This window comes from Sciurus carolinensis, chromosome 17 (genome assembly GCF_902686445.1).
Source record: "Sciurus carolinensis chromosome 17, mSciCar1.2, whole genome shotgun sequence".
In the NCBI taxonomy this organism is placed as follows: domain Eukaryota; kingdom Metazoa; phylum Chordata; class Mammalia; order Rodentia; family Sciuridae; genus Sciurus; species Sciurus carolinensis.
Window position 1 is genome coordinate 55,699,528 of NC_062229.1, and position 23,450 is coordinate 55,722,977.

At 36.0% G+C, this 23,450-nt stretch overlaps 1 protein-coding gene across 3 annotated transcripts in view; it reads left to right on the top strand.

Annotated features, from left to right (window-relative positions):
• The window catches only part of Dcp1a (decapping mRNA 1A), a 63,135-nt gene that overhangs the window by 5,451 nt on the left and 34,234 nt on the right, over positions 1-23,450 (top strand). For all 3 annotated transcript variants that reach the window (XM_047530665.1, XM_047530666.1, XM_047530667.1), the window contains exon 4: positions 18,684-18,750. In XM_047530665.1, coding sequence (XP_047386621.1) covers positions 18,684-18,750 — 67 coding nt within the window. The remainder of the gene's footprint in view (positions 1-18,683; positions 18,751-23,450) is intronic.

The window sequence follows — 23,450 nt, forward strand, 5'->3', positions numbered from 1 at the left end:
GCCACAACCCCAGCCCCCTGATATATTTTATGTTAGAAATATTTTTAACAAGGGATAGGAACAAAGGGCTGCTTAGTTAACCAAGTGCAGTGGTGCACGCCAGTAATCCCAGCAACTCAGAAGCCTGAGGCAGGCAGATTGCAAGTTTGAGGCCAGCCTCAGCAACTTAGTGAGACCCTAAGCAATTTGGCAAGACCTTGTCTAAATATAAAAAGGACTGGACATGATGGCTTACACCTGCAATCCCAGCAGCTCAGGAGACTGAGGCAGGAGGATCACGAGTTCAAAGTCAACCTCAGCAGTGTAGCAAGTCCCTAGTAACTTAAGCAAGACCGTGTCTCAAAATTAAAAATTTTTAAAACGGGCTGGGGATGCCACTGGACTGCTGGGTTCAATCCCTGGTACCAAAAAATAGAAATGAAAATAAAAAGGACCGGGGGTATAGCTCAGTGGTAAAACACTTCAGGGTTCACTCCCAGTAACAGGGGGGAAAAAAAAATTTTTTTTTAGTTGAATGAAAACCACTTAACCAGGTCATTCGATTAGGGAAAGTATTTAAAGGAATAGCCACATTCAGGAAATGCGACAAGACAGCAAGCAATGATTTGGAGAGTTGTAAGGCCTCTCTTAAGTGTGTGTTTTGTCTACCTCATCTTTAAAGTGGAAAATAGACTTATGTCAGCTAGCTGTTGAGTTGTTTAGGGATTTGTTCTTTAAATAAAAAGTTAGTTAATATCTGGTTGTGTATATGGGTAATTATACCTGATTCTGTAGCTATTCTTTTGTCATTCTCCTATGGGAAATACCACCAAGACACCTGACCCATTTAATTCAAATTACACTTTCATATCCAGCTTTTTTTCATTCCAGTTTTAGAGTCAATGGAATAGAACAAAGAACTATAACTTTTTCTAGTTCTAATTGTTAGTCCTCCTTTGTTTAATTTAGTTTTTCTTTATTTATAAAAAAAATAACCTACCCACTCCACTCCCAAGAAAAAGGTAAAATCTTACAGAGAGAATGCTTTCATTAACCAAGGGTTTAGGTTTGGTGATGTCTCTCAAATCTTTCAGGAACACTATATTCTCATTATTTAACAAGGGCCTTTTGACAGCCACAAAAGGCTTCATTGGGACTTCAGTGAATAATGGGGAGGTTGGAGATTCTCTAGGACAGAGCAATGTTCTCATCTCTTTCTTTCTGATTCCCAGCTTACAGACAGAGGAAACAGAGAACTTAGAGACATTTAGAAACTTGCTCTAGAGTTAGAGGTAATAAATGAGAGATACAGAACTCAAATCTAGGACTGTTTGTCTTCAAAGTCAGTGTTCTTTCTACTCTACTGCAGCAGTGAAATTACATCATCAGTACACCTTCTACAGCAGTCCTGTCCTGCAGTGATAGAAAATTTCTATATCAGCACTGTTCAATGTAGTAATCACCAGCCACATGTGTCAGAGCACTAAGTGCCTGAAATGTGGCTACTAATATAAATGAGAGAAGATCTTTTTTAGTTTATTTAATCCACTTGAATTTATACAATTTACATGCACTAGCAGCTACCACATTGGACAGTGGAAGTCTAAAGCATGAATCTGTTCTCTAACATACCCTTTGTTGTGAATTGAACAACCATTTGGAAAGCTTTTGGTTAGTTTTTGTTGTTGTTATTTTGGTTTGGGCGGTTGTTTTGGTTTTTTCTTTTTTTTTTTTCTTTTTTTTTTTTTTTGTAGTTGTTCTTGTTTTTTGTGCCAGAGATCAAACCCAGGGGCACTTTATCACTGAACTACATCCCCAGCCATTTTTTATTTTGAGACAAAGTCTCGCTAAGTTGCTGAGGCTGGCTTTGAACTTGGGATCCTCCTGCCTCAGTCTCCCACGTTACTGGGATTACAGGTATGTGCTACTGTGCCCAGCTTAGGATTAGTTCTTATGCCTCTCATTTAAGTCATTCCTTTTTGAAATTTATAAATGATTTCTAAATAGAAAAGCTGCAGAATGTATTCCTGAGGGTGGTTTTTCCATGGTAACACTTCTTTGGCATGGATTAGTTTGCAGACAAGAATTCTATTCTAGGCTTTGCCATTTTGCTGGCTGTAACCTAGAATAAATCACTTAAGCCAGTGCTCTGACCTGCTTATCCTAAAAGGGCATCATGAATATAAAATATTCTTTCAGCCAAATAACTTATAAATGCAGAATATCAAAGTCTGTCTCCATCCTAAACTCAAGCCAGATGATCTTATTAGTGAAATAGTCATAATCATACAAACTTAATATTATCAAGGTTGTCTTATAACCCAGGCCTCTAGTATGCTTCTGACTAGTACCGTGGACAAGCTAGGGACTCTTTATGTATCTCTCTCTCTCTCTCTCTCTCTCTCTCTCTCTCTCTCTCTTTCTCTTTCTCTCTCACTTTCTGTCTCTTTCCAGTGCCGAGAATCAAATGTAGGACCTCATACGTGGTCAGGAAGTGTTCTACAACTGAGCTACCTCCCTAGCCCACTCTCTTTAGAAATATTTCAAATGTCTTAGGGTTTACTACCAGGCAGCCTGAAGAATGCATGATAAGTTGAAAAAGTTTGTTAAACATGAAAAATCTTTCAGAAGACTTTTTTTGTGGGTGGGGCTTACTGGAAATCCAACCCAGGCCTTCTTGCATGCTAGGCAAGAGTTCTACCACAGAGCTACATCTCTAGCCCCCAATATGTTTTTTTTTTTGTTGTTGTTGTTTTAAAAAAAAAAAAAAAAAAAAAAAACCAAGTTGGTCTCAGGAGCACACATTTGTATTAGCAGTCATTTGTGAGTTTGTAGCCAGCCTGGGGCAACATAGTGAGAACCTGTCTCAACAACAACAAAACAGAACAGAAGCAGTTCTGCCTAATGGGTCGTGGTGCTACAAAGTTCTTTTGATGTGCAAATCTGCATACTTCCACCAATCTACTGATCTTCTGTTTTCACTTGCAGTTACAATCCATCTTACTAACTAACTGGATTATAAAACCACTCCACAGAGTGTAGGAGTTCTGTGACAGGCACATCAAAAAAAATACTCAGTCCTTATCCAGCAATATCTTCCCCCTACAGACATTTAGAAAGGCAATCTAGAATATTAAATGCATAGCATAGTTGAAAAGAGTAGGGGCCGGCATGAAAGTGAAAATGTGAAACTAAAATCATAGACATAAAAGCTGACAATAGTTGCCCCCTATTATGGGCTTCTTGGGGATGAAAGCACTCTGTAACATAAGGACACCATTGTGCAATAAGGTAGAGAGAGAACTAAGACCTACAAACCAGCATATAGCCAAATCTCCCAATGAGCTACTTAGCAATTAATTGGGAAGTATCCGTCCCACAATCTAGGGAGATGGCAGCCAAGTTTATCTCAGTCTGAATTATGGGTAAGAAGGAAAATGTCTTCCCTGAAAATTGTAACCGTGAGTTTTTTCTCATACAAATTAGAGATTCAAGTTATACTGTTCACTTGGTATAATTTCTTACTTAGGGCAAGAAATTAATATATAAAATTAATCATAAGTTGATAAGTACTGTAGGATACCCAAAGAAGCAAAGTAAAACCTTTTTAAAAGACACAGTTCTTAACCCAGGTTTTTCAGGAATCACAAGATATACTTGATGATTCTGAATTACTAAATGTACAAGGAAATAATTCCCAGTGAATGAAAGGCAGTATATTAAAAAACACCAGGATTAGACAACCCTTTACAAAAATGTTAGTTAATGGAATGATCAGCTACAGACTTTAGTGAATGTAACTCAAATATAGATTATAAAAACAAGCACAAGGAAATAAAAAATACAAGGATCAAATGCTACTTTAAAATAACATATGAGAAATGGCTAAGTAGAACTTATAGAAATTACAAAATTTTTTTTTTTTTTTTGGGTGCTGGGAATCAAACCCAGGGCCTTGTGCTTGCAAGGCAAGCACTCTACTGACTGAGCTATCTCCCCAGCCCCTAGAAATTAAAATTTTAATTACTGAAATAAACTCTACTTGAAGTCAACAGTTAATTAGTAACAGCTAAAGAAAACTGGTAAACTAGAAGAAAAATCTCGAAATACACAGTATATCCCCAAGGGTGGCAAGGGAGAGAATGGAAGTAAGACAGAGAGGATAAAATTAAAATCTAACATATAATGGCTATGAATTTTTTTTTTTAAATTGTAGTTTTAGATGGACAGAATGCCTTTATTTTTATGTGGTGCTGAGGACCTAGTGCCTCACACATGCCAGGTAAGTGCTCTGTCACTGAGCTACAGCCCCAGCCCTAATGGCTATGAATTTTAAAATGATAAAGTAGAATTGAAAGAGGCAGTATTTGAAGAGCTAATGACTTAATTTTTCATAATCCGTAAAAATAATAAACCTCAGATTTAGGCAGTGGAATACCCAAAGCATGGTAATACACACCTTGTCACATTATGGTGAACAATATTAAAGGCAAAGAGACAGAATCAACCAAAGTCTACTTGAGATAGTGTATTTATAAAGGAGCACCAGTCAGACTAACAGCATACTCCTAGAGGACTGAGGAGAAAACAACCAACAAATCAAAAATTTGAGAAAATATAGACATTTTTCAACAGAACAGAGCATTTGTTTCCAGCTGATCTGGCTATAAGAGCTTCTAAAGCAACACTGTCTGCAGCAGTGGGCACTAGCCATGTGTGACTATTGAGCTCTTGGAATAGTGCTAGTGCAGCAGTAGCTCAGTTTTAAATTGCATTTCCTTTTGTGCATCTATTTAGCTTCAATTAATTTAATCTTAATAGTGTAGTACCAAGGGTTATAGTCCAGAAAGAAAATGGAACACAGAAGGAATGAGATATAAGAAACAATAATAAGCAAACGTGGCAAATAAATATAAGTATTGACTATAAAACAATAAAATGACTAGTTTTGGTAGAGGTATTAAAAAACAATGTGCAACTGGATTGGGGGTGTAGTTCAGTGATGGAATACGTGCTTATCATCTGCAAGAACCTGGGTTTGATCCTCAGTACCCCCAAATATAATAAAATTAAAATATTGCTGTTAACGACTACAGAACAAAGGTAGGATATCTGAACTTTTACCCCGTATGCCAGAAAAATGAATTCCAAATTACTACATTCACTCTGGGAAGTGTCCAGAGAAGTAGCAATCAAATGACACCTGACATTGGTCTTGGGGAAAAGCGCCTTCTAGGAGAAACATAGTGAAGCCCCAAAATAAAATGGCAGAAATAAGAAAATCAGCACTTAGAATAGACGTAAAGTGAACTGAATTTGCCAACTGAAAGAACGAGATTGGATAAACATAGAATTTGCCTATGTGCGGTTTGTTTTAAGTATCAGGTAGAATGAGATATATCAGGCAAATGTTAACCAAAAAAGGCTGATGTAATCATTACTGACAAAAAGCATCAATAGAGATAAATATTAAACACATGAAGATGAAAAGAATAAATAATCTAGAAGATAAAAAAATTTTTTTGAACTTGTACATATCACAATTATAAATTGAATGTTGACAATCCCTAATTAGAGCGGGAAATTTTAGCAGACCACCTTAGTAATTGACAGATAAAGGAGAGAATTTAATGTTATGGAATGGTATACTTAAGCCATCCAACCCAAGAATTTAAGAAGTTAAAAAAAAATCTGAGTAGAGATAAAGAAAATAAATATGAGTAGAAATTAATCGCAGAAAGTAGAAATTACAAAAGAACAATAGAGCAGGTTGACAAAAACTCATGTATAGTATGATTGACACATCAACAGTATAAAGCTAAAGGAAAAGCCAGGTGCAGCTTGTAATTCCAGCTACTCAGGAGACTGTGACCAGAGGATCAGAAGTTTGAGGTCAGCCTCAGCATTTTAGAGAGATCCTGTCCCAAAATTAAAAGATAAAAAGGACTGGGGATGTATCTCAGAGATAAAGTACATTCCTAGCATGAACTCATGAGCTTGATCCCTAATACTGTAACAAAACAAAGGCAAAAGGAGGCACGATAGGCAATATTTGGGAATAAAAAATTTACTTATATTGCAATTAAAGATAAAATGTATGCATTTTTTAAAAAACAAGAAACCAGTAGGGAGCACTTTTTGTTTATACATTTAAAACTCAAATGATAAGAAGTTTCGTAGAAAAGCACAATTTAACAAAAACATCCTCAGGCATAAATACATCTGGATGGGCTCATAAACAATAAAATAATTGGTTTTTGATAGTTTAAAATCTCTCTCATCACATCTAAAGAAAATGCTGAGAGGCATATTCTATTCAATAAATAGTACTAGGACAGTTCTTTATATAGAGAATGGCCTCTAAAAAGGCAGATGCAGCATCTATATATTTCTCATCCTGTCTTCACAGGAAACTAGTCTTTTGGGCATTCTTTGGTGAGAGAATTATGTTTGTATTTACTGTTTCTTCAGCAAGGTGGTGAGCACCTGCTATAGGCAACATTCCTCACTAAGTTTCTCCTAGAAGGTGCTTTTCCCCAAGACCAGTATCAGGCGTCCTTTGATTGCTACATCTTTGGACACCTCTCAGAGTAAAAGTGGTGACCTGGAATTCACTTTTTTTGGTATATGACTTACTTCTCAATTATGAAAAGCCCCCAAGAATATTCTGTAAGGTAAATTTTGAGCAATTTTTTAAAAATCTAAAACTTAGTATGTGAAACAAAAAATAAAAGCAAACACAACTGGGTTTTTTTGTTGTTTTGTTTTTCGTTCTCACAGTTAGACAATCTATAGTATAACCTGTTTAACTGAAAATGTTAAGGTACGGGTTTGTGGTACCATCAAGCTCTGTAATAATAGCTATATTGTAATTTTCTTAGAAAACCATAAATAGAAGTCATTAAAGTGTATTGGAGCTCTCAGTGTTAGAACTCTGCTCACAACTCTTTATTGAAATATGCTACTACATTAAGCACAGACCTATACATTCTTAACCACCATGGATTAACTGTGAAATTTAATAATTAAAGATCTGCGTTTTGAGTGTTATCAGTTGTTCATCAGAACAATTAGCCTGGTAATAGTGAAAATCAGATCTGCCTTAGAGATGTAAATATATTAATATTTTTTTCTTTTGTCATTTTTAGCAGCAAAGCTTACTCGTAAGTTAGAAAAAATATAAAGTCTAGATTTTTCTCTTCTCAGTCCTAGGTTTATTCTGTCCATAGGAAAGTGTGTGATGGTAATTTTAGCCAAGAGAAAAGCAATTATTTTATTTTATGTACGTTAGACTTGGTGTCTTTTTACCAGAAGGTAATAATTTTAACACACTTTTCAGGTTTCCTCTACCCAGCACTTGAAGACAGGTTATCTCCCACCAAATGCCTCTTTTCTCACTTTAAAATGTTTTATATAATCCCAAAGTACTTTGGGAAAATTTAACAAAGTTCTTTTCGGTTTTCCAAAAGAACGCAAATATTTCCTGAATTTTACTTCACCTTGACACTTATAAACTGTAACAGATTTTTAGTTTGTATAAAACACTTTGAAAATAATCATTTATAGGTAAAACAATCTGAAATTTCTTAAAGAAAGAATTAACATATAGCAACTAGTCTAGTATGTTACTTTTTAGTCTGCTTAACAAAATAAAATTTTTAAAGTTACCTAACAAGTAAAATTGAAAATAAAATTCTGTTGCTCTTCAATATTTTAAAAACTTACCTGCAAAAGCCTGGGAGAAGTACCCCTTTGTTTGCACTTCACTTATAACTTTTCCTTTATATTGGGCACCAGTCTCTTGATGGAGAGCATTTTTAATTAAAATTAGATCACTAGAAAAAGTAGGGAAGTTCATTTCCATAGTGTTGAAAACACAGCTGCCAAATGGAAAGTTTTAGTAGAAGAAATGCTGTAGTGTGTGCTTTTCCGTCTCTCTGCTTGTCCTTTCTCAGTTCAAGGGCAAGACTCAGAACAGTAGAGATGGTAGGTGGTTGTTGGCATTTGGAACAAATCTTCAGACTTAAAGCACAGAGCAAGAAATTTCCTTGCAAGATTAGTTTATAATTTGTCAAGTCAAAAAATGTGAGTTCTACCTCCAAACTGAAAGAGGAATTTATAAACACTAAGAAAAGTTCTGGGGTTCATCCTTTGTGATCTTTCAGTTCAGCACAGTGCTGTTTTTGTAGCCTAAAGAAAGGCAGTCTTCTACCATCAGCTGCAACACTGCTGTCATTGGTATGGTCCTGTAATCAGTAAAGGAGAAAGGATCTGTGGCAGCTGGGTTAGTGCAGCCTCCTGGACCAAGATAAGAAAAAAGCCTTGATATTGCCACATGTGTAGTTTGAAGGGGTAAAAACACCATGAGAACATACAGTGACTTATATTGAAAGTGTTGACTCTATGATGCTCTGATGTCAGACATTTAAAAAATAAGTATTACTTTCTGTCTCTTTGTAGTCCACTACTTAATATTCTCGCAGAGCCTCTACCAAGTACCTTCTTGGTATCTTTTTGAATCCATGTGTATTTCAAAATTTCCAAAGTAGCTCCTTTTCTTTATGTTCACTAATCTCTAGCTTCTTCCCCTTAGGCAGTGTTATCAGATAAAAGCAATTTTTATCTTTTATTTTATTTACTATCTTAATTGTAAATATTTTATAAGCTAATCATACATGCATATTTAATCCCTTTTAGATAATTATCATTTTAAATATTTAATACTTGGTACTGGGATTGTGGCTCAGTGGTAGAGTGCTTACCTTGCATTCGTGGGGCACTGGTTTCAATCCTCAGCACCACATAAATAAGCAAAATAAATAAATAAAGGTATTGTGACCATCTACAGCTAAAAATTAAAAAATGATTTAATATATATACATATTTAATACTTTTAATTTTTTTTTGGAGAATTCACAAAGGAAACCACATATGTATATGTGACAGAAATGTGTTAACATGTATATAATTTTTCACTTTGATTTTATACTGTGAAGTTCACTGTGAGTGGAAAAATTGAAATACAAAATAACCACTAATTCTGGAGTGGACAGAATAAACTTCAACCCTTCAGGTTCTGAGAAATCCACATAGATCCAAATTACTCATAAAGTCAGTATGTCCAGGCATCCAGCTTTTTAAGTAGAAAGAAAATGTAAGCATTTGCTCCCAACATTTAAAAATTAGGGGAGATATCTCTCGCTCGCTCTCTCTCTCCCCACCCTCCCACCCTCCCACCCTCCCACACACACACACCGCCACACACACCCCTGGGTTTTTGACCACACAGCACTTGTTTTCTGCAAATAATAGTAGAGCCAGGATTCTGGAGAGTACAGACTTTTCTCTAGTCCTACCACAGCCCAAGATCTTTTATACCCTTGTAGGCATTCGTGCTTACAACTCTGATTTAGATGATCTCTTAGTAAATTGGTGGGAAAATGTGTAGGATGGTAGAAGTTAGGGAACGAAGCCCCCCCCATACACACACACATATATACACACACAACTTTTCATATTCCATATGCCAGTCTCATTTCCCAAAGCTTAAGAAACTGGAATTCAACTCCATGGAGGCCAAAAGTCATGATTTTTACCCTTTATCGCTCCCTTTTGATATATAAAATGTGGTGGTTGATGTTTCCAGCATTATGTCACACCTACAATCATTTATAGCATATGCTTCTGAAGCCCTGCCTGAAGGAGCAGTGAGTACCTGTAATGATTGTGACTATAAATCCTAACAGTTGGGGCAAAACCATAGTGTTATTTACAGTTCTATTTGGGGTTATCCATTATTTAAGAATAAAATTTGATAAGTAGGAATGATCAACCATAATGTTGTTGGATTTACTTCCCTAATACTCAAGACATTTTTGGTGGTCATTCCTATTACTGAGATTATAATGTTGAAAAAAAAAAAAAAAAACTGTGAAAGTATTTCTGGTAAATATCTTCTGACTTGATTTGATTTAGAGAGGGGTTACCAAATTTTAATATAAACTAAAGAACTTGCAGAACAGCATATTAAAATTATCCAACTCTCTTAACTATTGTTAAATAAATAAGATACTACCATTTAAATTTTAGAAATTGAGCTCTCTCCACCACATTAGTGTTCAGTGGTGTTCTAAGATGAGGGGTTTTTTGTTTTTTTTTTTTTTTTTTGGCTAAAAAGGGTAAGCTGCTAAGGTAACAGAACTGTGTTTACAACCTTATTTGTAGATCCATAGCATCTCCTTGCCCAAGTGTTTGCATTGTACCAAAATCTGCTGTTGGGATTGTAAGACTGTAGGTCTTTGGCTCCATATCCTTTCTTCTGGGTGTGGGTATGGGTATATGTTTGTTCTACCCCCTACCCCAGATCCTCTCTCCCTTTCTTGCTTTTTTTCCAGCCTTTTGGTGTTCATGGGGGTGCCACCAGGCTTATTGTTGTCTTAAAGAAAACAATCTATCAAGGTAGAAGCATTTGCTTTGTAATTGATCTGATAAGCTATGTTTATATAGCTGTAGCATTCCGATTTTAATTAGAAGGAAAGGCCCTTCTGATTATAAAAGTAATATAAAAGTGTATTTGACTATATTCAAAGCCAGTTCTCTTGTTTTTTGTTTTCTGGTGAAGATCTTTTTCAGTATCTTTAGAAGTATTATAACTTTTATCACCACCACCAAAAGGCTTTATTAGACCCCCTTTTCTGTTTGGCACCATACTGAGAAAATCTTCAGCCTCCCCAAATCCTTTTAGAAAGTAGGTCAGATCTAAATAATAAGTGAATCAAAAGACAACATATGCATGAGAATGATTCCCAGCTCTGTTTTGTGACATTTCACTGCATCTCTGGAAGTCTACAGGGATTTGACAAAGTCTTCAAATGAATTTGAATTCTCTTGATCTTGTATGTGCCTTACACCACTCAAGATGAAAAACTAAGTATAACATTCAATCATAATAAATTGCTGGTTCTTCAAACGTGACTCTGTAGGAAATAGAAAATTCTTCCCTCAGCTTTAACTTTGTCGATATCAAGTAATCTGAGTACTATAACTCTTGTCATTATTATTTATCACATTTTCCAAAGGGAAGAACCTTTGTTTGAAAAGCATAGGAAACATTTGATTTTGGATATTATTATCTGCAACTTGATCTTAGTTCAACCTAAAGACAATCAAATGTTCTGTCACACTACCCCCAACTTCTCAATAACTTGCCTATACACATAACTGCTTTAGAACTAATGGTTACTGGGTATCCATTAACTAAATAGTTCACTTTCATCTTAAGAAAAGCCATTTGTATAACAGGGTGCCATCATTATTTGCTGTAGCAAAATAATACTTTATTGCCAGAGCCTAAATCTTCTGTGGTATAATTAGGGGAAACAGTTTGAGAATGTCTCAGCAAGTAAATTGTTGGTAGATTATGTTGGGCCTTTGAGTGTAAGTTCTCTTAAGGTAAGAATTGTTAGCTTTGGTTTAGAAACAGTCTCTGCAGTTTTAGCTATCTGGTGAACTTATCTGTCTTTCCTCACTAGTGGCAGTGACAGGCTTAGTGGCAGCTCCCTGGGCTTTCTTGCCAGTTGCATGCATTGAGCATTTGATATGTTGGCAGACAGAGCTGATTCTTGGATGCGTGTCTGAACCTCTACAGGTCTGCTTCTGGCAGAATTGAGTGTGACTCTTATCCTTTCCTTTACCCATTAAGCTATCGTTATGGCTTCCTTATCTGTATTTCTTCTGCAGACATGCCTTTGAAAGTGTTTGGCTCTCTTTTGGCAGTTTATTTGATAATGTATAAGTGTAGAAGCATTTCTAAATTATATTGGATTTCTTTGAGGGAAAAAGAGAGAAAATAAGTGAAGATTTGTCTTAATTTGACAGCTCCAATGGATTTGTTTTGATTTTCAATATGGGAATTATTTCCTAAGAGTTCAATTTAATATGTGAAAACGTACTTAATTGCCTCTGTTTTACCCAGAAAAAGTTGTATGTTCGTCTCTGAGCCTGATATATTATATAACCTAAACTTTTTCTTACCACTATAAATCTCATGGATATGTTCAGATATATATGTGTGTTAGGGGAAAATGAATCTCTCATATTTGGAGTTGGTGTTTTGGGTATTCCTTAGCTGAGGTTGGAAGGGGCACATTTAAAGAAAGGTGATTGCATGGAATTGCCATATATGGAGTCTTTTCAAAGCGTTGCTGTGTTTTATTCTGTGTTGGAGTAAGCTTTAACTGCTAAGAGCATAACAAAGACCCTGCAGTAGATAATGCTTAATAATTAACTCCAAATAGCAATGCTATTTCTGTGCTCTTTCCATTGAGATGTCAAAGTTGAGTCAGTTTGTTGATTTATATACGTAAAATGCTCCAAAATGACTTGTTACTCATTTGTGTTTTTATTCTGTTTGAAACACTTGTAGTACTTTGAAAGTCTGTAAACAGGAGAGTCAATGTAAAAATAAGAAGTCACAGTAGTCTGAAGTCTGAGGCTGATCATCCTAGGCTGCCTTCAGGTAGTGCTGTCACCTGCCGAACCCATAACCAGACATAGGTCCCTAAGGTTTAGGACAGATATAGTGTGATTGGAGGTTTTCTCTCCAACCCCCTTTGTAAACAAGGTAGGGTAAAAGTCCCATTTATGATTTTCATCCATTAAAGTAAAGCCATTTGCTCACTCTCTATATTAGTGTTTTAATTCACTCTGCAATAACAATAGAAAAATCCAATTAAACTTTTATGTCTATTTAGGAAGGGAATTTTTAAAGTTGTAATTTGCCATGAAGTCTTTTGTGAAATAATGGCCTTAATTCAGGATGAAACAAATAATTTGCCATTAAACAACCTTTATTAACAGTTATTTTCTAAATTGATGTGCATTAATAATATCTTTATAGAGTTCAATTGATAGTTGAGATTTTAATTTATTTAAAATTTCTTGTGCTCACATTTATATGTTCTATATCCTATGCTATCCTTTTAATGTGCAATTTTTAACTCAGTTATTCATAGACTTTCATCTTTTATGTTTTGCTTTATTCTTCAAGCATAATTGAAGCCCACTGTCTCTTTATTTCTGTAAAATAATTTTAATGCTACTGAACCTGGGTGCAGCAGCACCTGCCTGTAATCCCAGCTGCTCATAGGGCATTAAAAAATTTTTAAATGCTTATGTAAAGTGTAATGTATTAAGATTTAGGCAAAGAGTGTGTACTGGCAAGATAATCCACAAATGAGGAGATCTGAATTCCAGTTATGGTTCTAGGACTAAATTTTCCTTTTGCTATATTAATAAGTCAATTAGTCTCTCCATTAGACTCTTTTTTCCAACCATAAAAATGCAAAGCGAGACTTATAATCAAACAAAATCACATAGATTTGTCTGTTCCTACTTCTCCCTGCTAAGTACATCTATAGAATCTGGAAATGACACAAAAGATAATGAGGAGAACTCTAAAAGGTGGAAAGAGGAAAATGCTCTGGTGAGGGACACAGAAGTGACAGAACAACATAGCAGAGAAGGTCTTGCAACCTTCAGAACAAAAGAGAACCTGGTGTTTCTTGACTCTCAACCTACAAATTCAGGTAGACTCATTTTTCCCCTCATTTGAGTGGAACTCCTGCCAGTATTAGGTGAGCCAGTCAAAACTGACAGGAAGGATTAGAAGCCCTGCCAAAAATGAGTGGGCACCAGGGAAGTGTTCTTCCCTTTCATGAAGGGGACAGAGTGGGACTGACAAAGGGGATCATGTCACAACCAGCCTGATCTGGGAAATGATCTTCATCTATGAAGACTAGAGACTCCCTTCCACTCCTAGAGGCCTTAGGCAGCCTGACCATGAGAAACTTCTCTCACCCCTTCAAGTAGCACTGGCTAAGGACCTCCTGAATTCCCACTTCAAGAAATAAGAAAAGAAGAGCAAAATTAACTCAGAGCAAATGGAAGGAAGGAATTAACAGGGTTGGGTGTAAATCAGGTAAAATAAGAGAACAGAGAAAAAAGACAATGAAATTAACAAACCTTTAGCAAAACTAAAGAGAAAACACAGATTGCCAGAATCAGGAATGAAACAGGAGATATTATAGGTCCTTCAAGTATCATAAGGCTAATAAGGAAATGTTACAAACTGTGCTCTCATAAAATTGGTGACTTAGAAGAAATAGAACAATTCCTCAAAAACCACAAACTATGTAATTCAAACAAGATAAAATAGATAATGGGATTAGTGCTGGAAACATTAAAGAAATTGAATTTTTAAATGTATTAAAAGCTCCTGAAAAAGAAATTCCCAGACTTAGGTGGTTTTATCAGAGAATTAAAAAGAAAAATTAACATAAATTTTACAGTCTCTACTAGAAAATAGAAAAGGAATGAACACTTGTCAACTGTTTTTATTACCCTGATACCAAAACAAGGCAAAGATGGTACAAGAAAAGAAAACTACAGATCATTTCTTTTATGAACTTAGACATAAGAAATCTTTGCCAAATATTCATGTCAAATTCAGCAATACATAAAAAATAAGCATATATGATGCCCAAAGGGTCTTTATTCTAGATGTAGTCCAGTGTTGAAAACCAACTAATGTAATCTACCACATCAATAAGTTAAGAAATAAAATAAATATCATTTTTATGCAAAAAAAATTATTTGACAAAATATAATGCACACTTATGATTAAAACTTTTTTTTTTAAAGTATAGGGGATTGAACCCAGGGTGCACTTTACCACTAAGCCACATCCCCAGCCCTTTTTATATTTTATTTTGAGATAGGGTCTTGCTAAGTTGCTTAAGACCTCAGTAAGTTGCTGAGACTGGCCTTGAATTTGTGATCCTCCTGTCTCGGTCTTCTGAGTTGCTGGGATTACAAGTGTATGCCACCACACCCAGCATGATAAAATCTCTTGAGTTAGGAGAACTGAATGGTCTCATCTTGATAAAGAGCACCTACAAAAATGTAGAGCTAACATCCTAAACCATGAGCTTTTCCTTTAAGATCAAGAATAAGACCAAGACCCATTCTTAGCACTACTGTTCAGCACATTACTGGGCGTTTCAGCCACTGCCATGATCTAAGAAAGAAAATGCCTTCTGATTTGTGAAGAAGTCATTCAGATGACATAACTATATGTGTACACACTCATAGAGCTAATAATTGAGTTTGTAAGGCCTCAGGATATGAGATAAACACAGAAAAACCAATTGCGTATCTATATACTAATAAATGTAGAAAAAAGTTAAAAATCAGTATCTATAATCACTCCAAAGCAAAGTAAATTTAGATATCAGCTTAACATATACAGGATTGACCTGTGTGCTGAAAATTGCAAACTGCCAACAAAAAACATCACAGCATATGTAAATGCAATACTGCATTTGTGTTTTGAAGGACTCAGCATAGTAAAAATGTTAATTGTCCCTAAATTGACCTGTAGATTTTATACATTTCTTATCAAAACTCATGCAGCTTTTTTTGTTGACATAGAAAAGGTTGTTCTAAATTTTATGAAGCATAATGTGGAAGGAATTGGTCTAAGCAATTTTAGTGGGAATTGGGGGGTATTAAGGATTGAATCCAGGTATGCTTTGCCACTGAACTACGTCCCCAGCCCTTTTTATTTTTATTTTGAGACAGGATCTCACTAAGTTGCTTAGGGCCTTGTTAAGTTGCTGAGGCTGACCTCAAACTTGCAATCCTGCTTCAACCTCCCAAGTTCTGGGGATTATAGGCACGTGCCACGGCACCCAGCTGCTCTACCCAGTTTTAAGGTCTTCTTATATAACTACAGTAACCAGAACAGTGTGGTAATAGCAGAGAAACAGACAAATAAATGGTACTGAATAAAAATTCCAGAAACAGACCCACACAAATATGCCCACTTGATACTTGAAAAAATGTGAGATCCCTCAACAGAGGAAAGTTATCATTTTCAACAAATAATGCTGGTGTATTAGACCAAAAGAAAAATTAACCTAAGTTTCTGAGGTAATGCTAAGCAAAGAGTTCATGGACTTGACCCCAAAAGCATGGATGACTAAAAAGAAAAACCGATGTATTAGAACTGGTGAAAATTTAAAGCTCTTGCCTTGAGTGGACATTACTAAGAGGATAAAAGAACAAGCTGCAGACTGGGAGAAAATATTTTCAAACCCTATTTCCAACGAAGTTCTAGTATCTCAAATATGTAGAGAACTCTCAAAGCCCAACAGTTTAAAAAAAAATCTAATTAGAAGAGGCAAAAGACCTGACGGGGCATTTCACTAAAGAAGATATAAAGATGGCAAAATTGCACATGAAAATATATTCAACATTATAAGCTATTAGGGAAATGTAAATTCCAACCACAGTGAACCAGATGCAGTGACACACAACTGTAATTCCAGCAATTCAGGAGGCAGAGGCAGGAGGATTGCACATTCCAGACCAGTCTCAACAACTTAGCAAGTCCTTAAGCAACTTAGATCCTGTCTGAAAGTAAAAAATAAAACAGGCTAGGGATGTAACCCACTGGCAAAGTACCCCTGGGTTCAATCCCCAGTATCCCCACCAACAACAAAAACACACAATAAAATGTCACCAAACACCTATCGGAATAGCTAAAATTAAAAGTAGTGGTAGCAACAAATGCAAGAATGTGGAGAAACTAGATCACCTCTTGCAATGCTTATAGGAATGTAAAGTCGCACCGTCACTCTGGGAAACAGTTTGCCAGTTTCTTATTAAACTAAACGTGGGACGGGGTGGGGGTGTGACTCAGGGGTAGAGTACTTGCCTTGCATGTTGGAGGCCCTGGGTTTGATCCCCAGTATCACACACAAAAAATAAATAAATAAACTAAACTTGCGGCTATCATAATGACCCAATAACTACTCCTGGGCATTTAACCCAGAGAAATGAATGCTATGTTAACACAAAAACTTGTACACAAATATTCATAGCAGCTTTATTGTAATAAACAAAAACTGGTTTCTTAGACATGTGAATAAATACAATAGAACATTCATACCATGGAATCTTACTGGGGGTGGGGGCTGCTATTGAGACAGGCAACAACTTGGATGACTCTAGGGAATTACACTGAGTCAGAAAAGTCAACCTCATACATATTGTATGATTCCATCTATATACACTCTTGAAATGATAACACTATAGAAATGGAGAACATATTAACTTGGTGCTATTCCCAGCACTTGCAGAGACTTACGCAGTGGGATCACAAGTTCAAGGCCAGACTCGGCACTTCATGAGACCCTTTCTCAAAATAAAAAGGCTTGGGGATGTAGCTCTGTGGTAGAGCACCCCTGGGTTCAATCCACAGTACCAGGAAGCAAGGAAATGGAAAACAGATTAGTGATTGACAGGGGTCAGAATTGGGAGGGGACCAAGGGAGCTGGATTTGGCTATAAAAGGACACCAGTGATGCTTGTGGCAATGGGGTGTTCCGTATCTTCATTGATCAATGTCAGTATCTTAGTTGTAATTTTATACTATAGTTTGGTAAAATGTTACAAAAAATTGGCAGAAACCACTTAAAGGGGACCTAGATGTTTTTTATAATTGTATGTTAAAGTACAGTTATTTCAAAATGTTTGTTTAAAAAAGAAAGCATAATGATACCCACCCTTCCTGTGCCAGAGAATCATTTTAAGCATCGTAGGAGGAGTAAGCTAGGGCAAACGTGTCATGATGGATGCACATGGTAGCCGTAAGCCCTACCCATCTGCATGTTTATTTTGACTTGACTCTTTAATATTTCTACCTACCATATCCAGAAACTACTTACAGCTAATTTTATACATTGTCATCTTTAATAATAAGGGTCATTTATCTTTCAGCTAATTCTTTTGAAGACTCTTTGTGCTGGTCACCACACCAGGAATAATAAAAGTTATTGAACTCAGTCCATGTTAGGTGCAACAGTTGATCTGAGTTTGGATGTAAAGCTGTTATTTTTTATTAAAGCTTCATTTTTACTGTAACATAGTTTTTATTCTGTACTTTAGGATTTAAGAGACTCATAAAGATTCTGAGCCAGGCATGGTGGTGCATACCTATAATCCCAGAGGCTCAGGAGGCTGAGGCAGGGGGATCACAGGTTCAAAGCCAGCCTCAGCAACTTAGTGAGGCTGTAAGCAATCTAGTGAGACTGTATTTCAAAATAAAAAATAAAAAGGGCTGGAAATGTGGGGATGTGGCTCAGTGGTTAAGCACCCTTGGATTTATTTAATCCCTGATTTAAAAAAAAAAAAAAAAAGATTTTGGTCTTTGGTTAGCCACAGAACTTCATTTTTATTAAGACTTGTTTTCATATTTTACTGTCAATTTGGAATACATCTTATAGTCAATATTGATCTGGTATTAGTTTCATTGGCAGTCTTCTTTCTTGATAATACATAAATAATCTCAAACTTAGTGTCCTTTCTAGGTTTAATGATATCTGATAATAATGTCTAAAACCAACTACTCTTTACAGTTTTTATCTAAATATTTTACCTATCCTTAATTGTTAAACAGAGTTTAGGAGGGAGGAGTTTGGGGTTTTTTGTTTCTTTTGTTTTTTTTCTTTAGAGGGATTGCTAATGATTTGAGGGTATGATGATAAATTCAGTGATATTCTTTGGTGATAATATATTATTTTTGTATATACAAATGTTAAAACCTCATTTCCCCTTACCACTTTTTCTCCTTTGTTTTTCAAGTGTCAATATACAGTATCTGGTTTTATGATAAGAATGACTGTCACCGCATAGCAAAACTCATGGCCGAGTAAGTATATTAATTTCCTTTTTATTGCCAAAAATTTGTAAAAGGCAGAAAAACCTAACCCTGGAATTGTCTATAATCCTGCTTCTTCCAATGTTTACAGACATCTGTTTCCTTCCAGTCTTTTTCTTCATGAATACATCAGGTTGTTATGTGGATTGTTTTTTTACAATAGCTTTATGCTGTATATTCTACTTTTAATGTCAAGGCATTAAATTTTCCTCAGTAGTGTTTATAATGACTGCATCGTATCCAGTCCTACAGTTCATAGTTTGACCAAAACCTTACTGTAGATTAGGGCCACCAAATTGCCCAGCTCCCAGGGCTGTCAGCTAATCCAGTGCACAACCTGCCGGCCATATGCAGTAGCTATCCAAATTACCACTGTAACAGATGGTCCTGTATTCAGTGGCCTGAGAGAGAACTCCTGCACACATCCATGTTGAACTCCTTTAAGCAAACTTGCTTTTAACACAGATTAGGTTTAGCAGTCCCCAGTCCACTAACAGATTATCTTCCAGAAAATTTCTTTGTAACCCAGAATCTTAAAATTTGGAAAATTATTTTCATTGAATTAATGTTCTGAAGGGTGACTTGTGTCCTTTCTCATGAAAGGACATAGAAAATACCCCATATGGCCTATCCATATTACTGGACTGCCAGTCTGGATTCAGGGAGCCCAAGACACTGGTTATGAAGCTTTAAGGGCTACAGATCTTGGACACAGTGCTGCAAGTGTGTTCTGGTGTACCTCTGCCTCCTCCTCAGTTTTTGCTTAAATCTCAAAAATGTAGATCTGTCTTCCCTGTCTGTTAAATCAAACTTCCCTTTGCTCTCCTACAAGGTTTATGTCTGCATGTTTGAAAGAAAACAGTCTTAATTTTTTTTTTTTTTTAACAGTCTAATTTTTAGCTAAGTCTCCTAAAAGTTTAGATAAGTAGTTAAACTACCCGAAAACCTCAGTTCTCAGTTTACATTTTACCTTTTTAGGAATGGGACACATATATAAAACCAAATTATTATCAGGAATGTCCTGGCATGTCCTGATTGGATGCATATCAGCCTTCTACTCTGTCATCTGCTCTGGCTATAAGCTCAGAAAGCAGACCCATGTTTATTATTACTAGGTGCACCCTGGAGAGCATCGCTCCCTGTAAACTTGTTATTTATTAGAAAAAGGGCTGGCTCTCTAGAACCTCTTTAGAACACCTCACCTCTAAAAAAGATAAAACTTTTTAAGAAAAAAATTAATTTCTTTCTTTAATTTATAAAATAGAGGGTTGTGATTCTTAATAGTCCTGGAGCATGAAGCCAATATCTGGGGTAGGATCTCCTTCTTGCATCATAACATGAAGGAGGGCATCATGAGAGATAAGACATGTTAGTGCACGTCTGTCTTTGTTTCTTATAAAGCAAACTGATGCCATTGTGAGGGCTTCATCTCATGACCTTAACAAAGGCATTGCTTTGATGATCACTTTTCTGTAAGCTGGGAATTGCACGCAGGGTCTTAAGACTACTAAGTAAACACTGTACCACTGAGCTGCGTACGTGGCCTTTGATCGCTTTTTTTTTGTTTTTTTCCTCCAGGGCCTTGAACATGCCAGACAAGCACTGTGTCACTGAGCTACATCCCCAGCCCTTTTCATTTTAAATTTGAATCAGGGTCTTGGAAAGTTTCAACCTTTTGATCCTGAAACTTCAGATCCTCCTGCCTCAGCCTCCCCAGTAGCTAGGATTACAGGTGTGCATCACCACATGCAACTTGGTTTTTAGTTTTGAAAGTAACAGTGAAGGCAGCTGACAGTTCTGGTTATTTAGAACACACATGTCATTTGTTGATTCACCCAGAATATTTGTCTTAAATACCTAAACTTCGGAGTTTACTAACATATTCACATATTCCCCTGCAACATGAAAGCATTTGGACCCTAAATTAGAGAATCTGGTTCCTTGAGCCCTAGCAAGTACAGAGGAAATCATTTTCAACTTTTTTCTCTTTAAAGGCAAGTTGTACCCCCTAATGCCAGACTTCAGATGGCAAATGAAGCTGAAAACTGAGACCAATTGAAAATACTGTATTGAACTCTAACATAAAATGAAGAAGTAGAAACAGGAAGCAGGGAGGGAAAAGAACATCTGAGGTTCTTTCATATTGTCAGCTTGTTTGACTGGAAACAAAATTAAAGTTTTGTTTTATTTTTTCTAAGTGTCGGCCTGTTTGTGGAGGAAGATAATACCTTACAAAGTTTACCATTTTTTTGGAATAAATGACTTTATAATCACCAAAGATAAAAAGGACTTTTTTATTGTTCTTCAACTGCCAGCAACTGGGCACAGTGGCACACACCTGTAATCCCAGCACCTCAGGAAGCTGAGACAGGAGTATCTCAAGTTCAAGGTCAGCTTTAACAACCTAGCAAGACCCTAAGCAACTTCTGAGACCCTGTCACAAATTAAAAATAAATAAATAAATAAATAAAAGACTGGGAATGTAGCTCAGTAGAGTGCCTCTGAGTTAAAACTCCAGAGCCCCCCAAAATAAAATAAAAATGCCTCCATATGCCTCTATGCTCTACATAATTCAGAATGTTGCCTTTGATAACCAAAATTACTGGTACAATTTTTTGGCATATTGTGCATCTAAATAAGTGTACTCTAGACTGGGGATGTCACTTAGTGGTAGAGCACTTGTATAGCATGTTCAAGGCCCTGGGTTTGATCTTCAGCACCACAGTAAATAAACATGTCTTTCAGTGCTCATTCTTTTAATGCAGTTCTTCTCATGATAGCCACATGATAGCCACAATATAATAAACATTCTCTAAGGAAAAAATTGATTTATTCTGAAAGATGCTTATACAAACTGAGGGACTAGGGGCATAGTTCAGTGGTAAAGTGCTTGCCTAACATGCACAAGGCCCTGAGTTCAACTCCTAACACTGCAAAAATAAATAAAAAAATAAACTCAGGTAGGAAAAAAGTCAAATAAAATTTTTAAAACTGAGAAACTATGTAGGAAATTGAATGAACTTTTAGGTCTATTTGGATATTCTCTTTGATTGCAAAGTCGAAAACCCACTACATTTAGAAAATGATGACTCTCCTGAAGAGGGAATCTAGTCTGTCAGAAACTTTTTTTTTTTTTTTTGCTCGTTTTTTTGTTTTGTTTTGTTTTTAACTTATTTTTATTGTAAACAAATGGGATACATGTTGTTTCTGTTTGTACACGGAGTAACAGCATACCATTTGCGTAATTATACATTTACATAGGGTAATGATATTTGATTCATTCTGTTATTTTTTCCTCCCCCCCCCACCCCTCCACCCCTCTTTTCTCTCTATACAGTCCCTCCTTCCTCCATTCTTGCCCCTCTCAGAAACTTTTTTTAATAATAAAAACTTTATAGAATGTTTGCTCAGATAAATGGTATAAAATTTGGCAAACTCGGGCTGGGATTGTAGCTCAGTGGTGGAATGCTTACCTCATATGTGTGAGGCACTGGTTCAATCCTCAGCAGCACATAAAAATAAGTAAAATAAAGGTATTGTGTCCATCTACAACTAAATAAATATAATATTTTTGGAGAATTCATGAAAGTGAGTTTTATTCCTGGTCGTAGAGTCCTAAGGGTATGTTTTGATGTTTGAAAAGAATGGAGAGATGCAAGGGCATTTCTTGTTAAGTTTGAACTGAAAGAGGCTTGTAGAGTCCAAGCATCACTCATATAAGAGTCCTGCCACACCAACCCTGGCAGCTTCTGCTTTTAGCAATAGTGAACTTCCTGAGATGGTCTGTTCACAGGTGAAAAGAGGTGATTATTAGAAATGTTCTTTTGAACCAAAATAATGTTGCTCAGCGGTAGAGTGCTTTCCTGGCATGTGAGAGGATCTGGGTTTGATCCCCAGCAACACAAAAAAAATTTTTTTTATTGTTTAACCTACTGCTTTTAAATAAAAGAGACATCATTGTCCCTCCCCACCACATAGTATCAATTGGGAGTTCCTCAATAGGCTGTTTTGAAGCCATAAACTGACAGTGAGTAGCCTATTCTTGTCCTTATCCTAGTCCATTAAAACAAACCTTTCATTACTGAATTGATTTATTGCCTGTCATCATTGTCTGTCAAGTTTTCAGTTAATATAATTACCAAGTCATAGCTATTCCCATAAAATCCCATGGCAGGCAGGGTTTATTCATTCAAGTTGAGACTGAAACCTGAATGAGTTTTTAAAAAAAAAGATTATTTGCCTTATTAAAATTTATTATTCTGCCTTCAAGGAAAATATAGGAAATAAACTACCTCATGTGCTTGTCACCAACCTATAGTTGCTAGCATTTTTCTATAATTTCTTCAGTTATAGGGAAGAAAGAATGTTCTTTAAAAATGAAAGTCTTTGCAGATAGAATTGAAGTCCTTACCTCTATCAATGTCATTCTTTTTTTTTCTCATTTGTGAATTATTTTATTATCTATTTTTATGGTATGCATTTATTTTCTTGATTGAAATAATTTTTACTTTAAATGGCATGTGACATTTGCAAGGGTTTTTTTTATTGTAAACAAATGGGATACATGTTTTTTTCTGTTTGTACATGGAGTAACAGCATACCATTTGTGTAATCATACATTTACATAGGGTAATGATGTTTGATTCATTCTGTTATTTTTTCCTTCCCCCCCACCCCTCCCACCCCTCTTT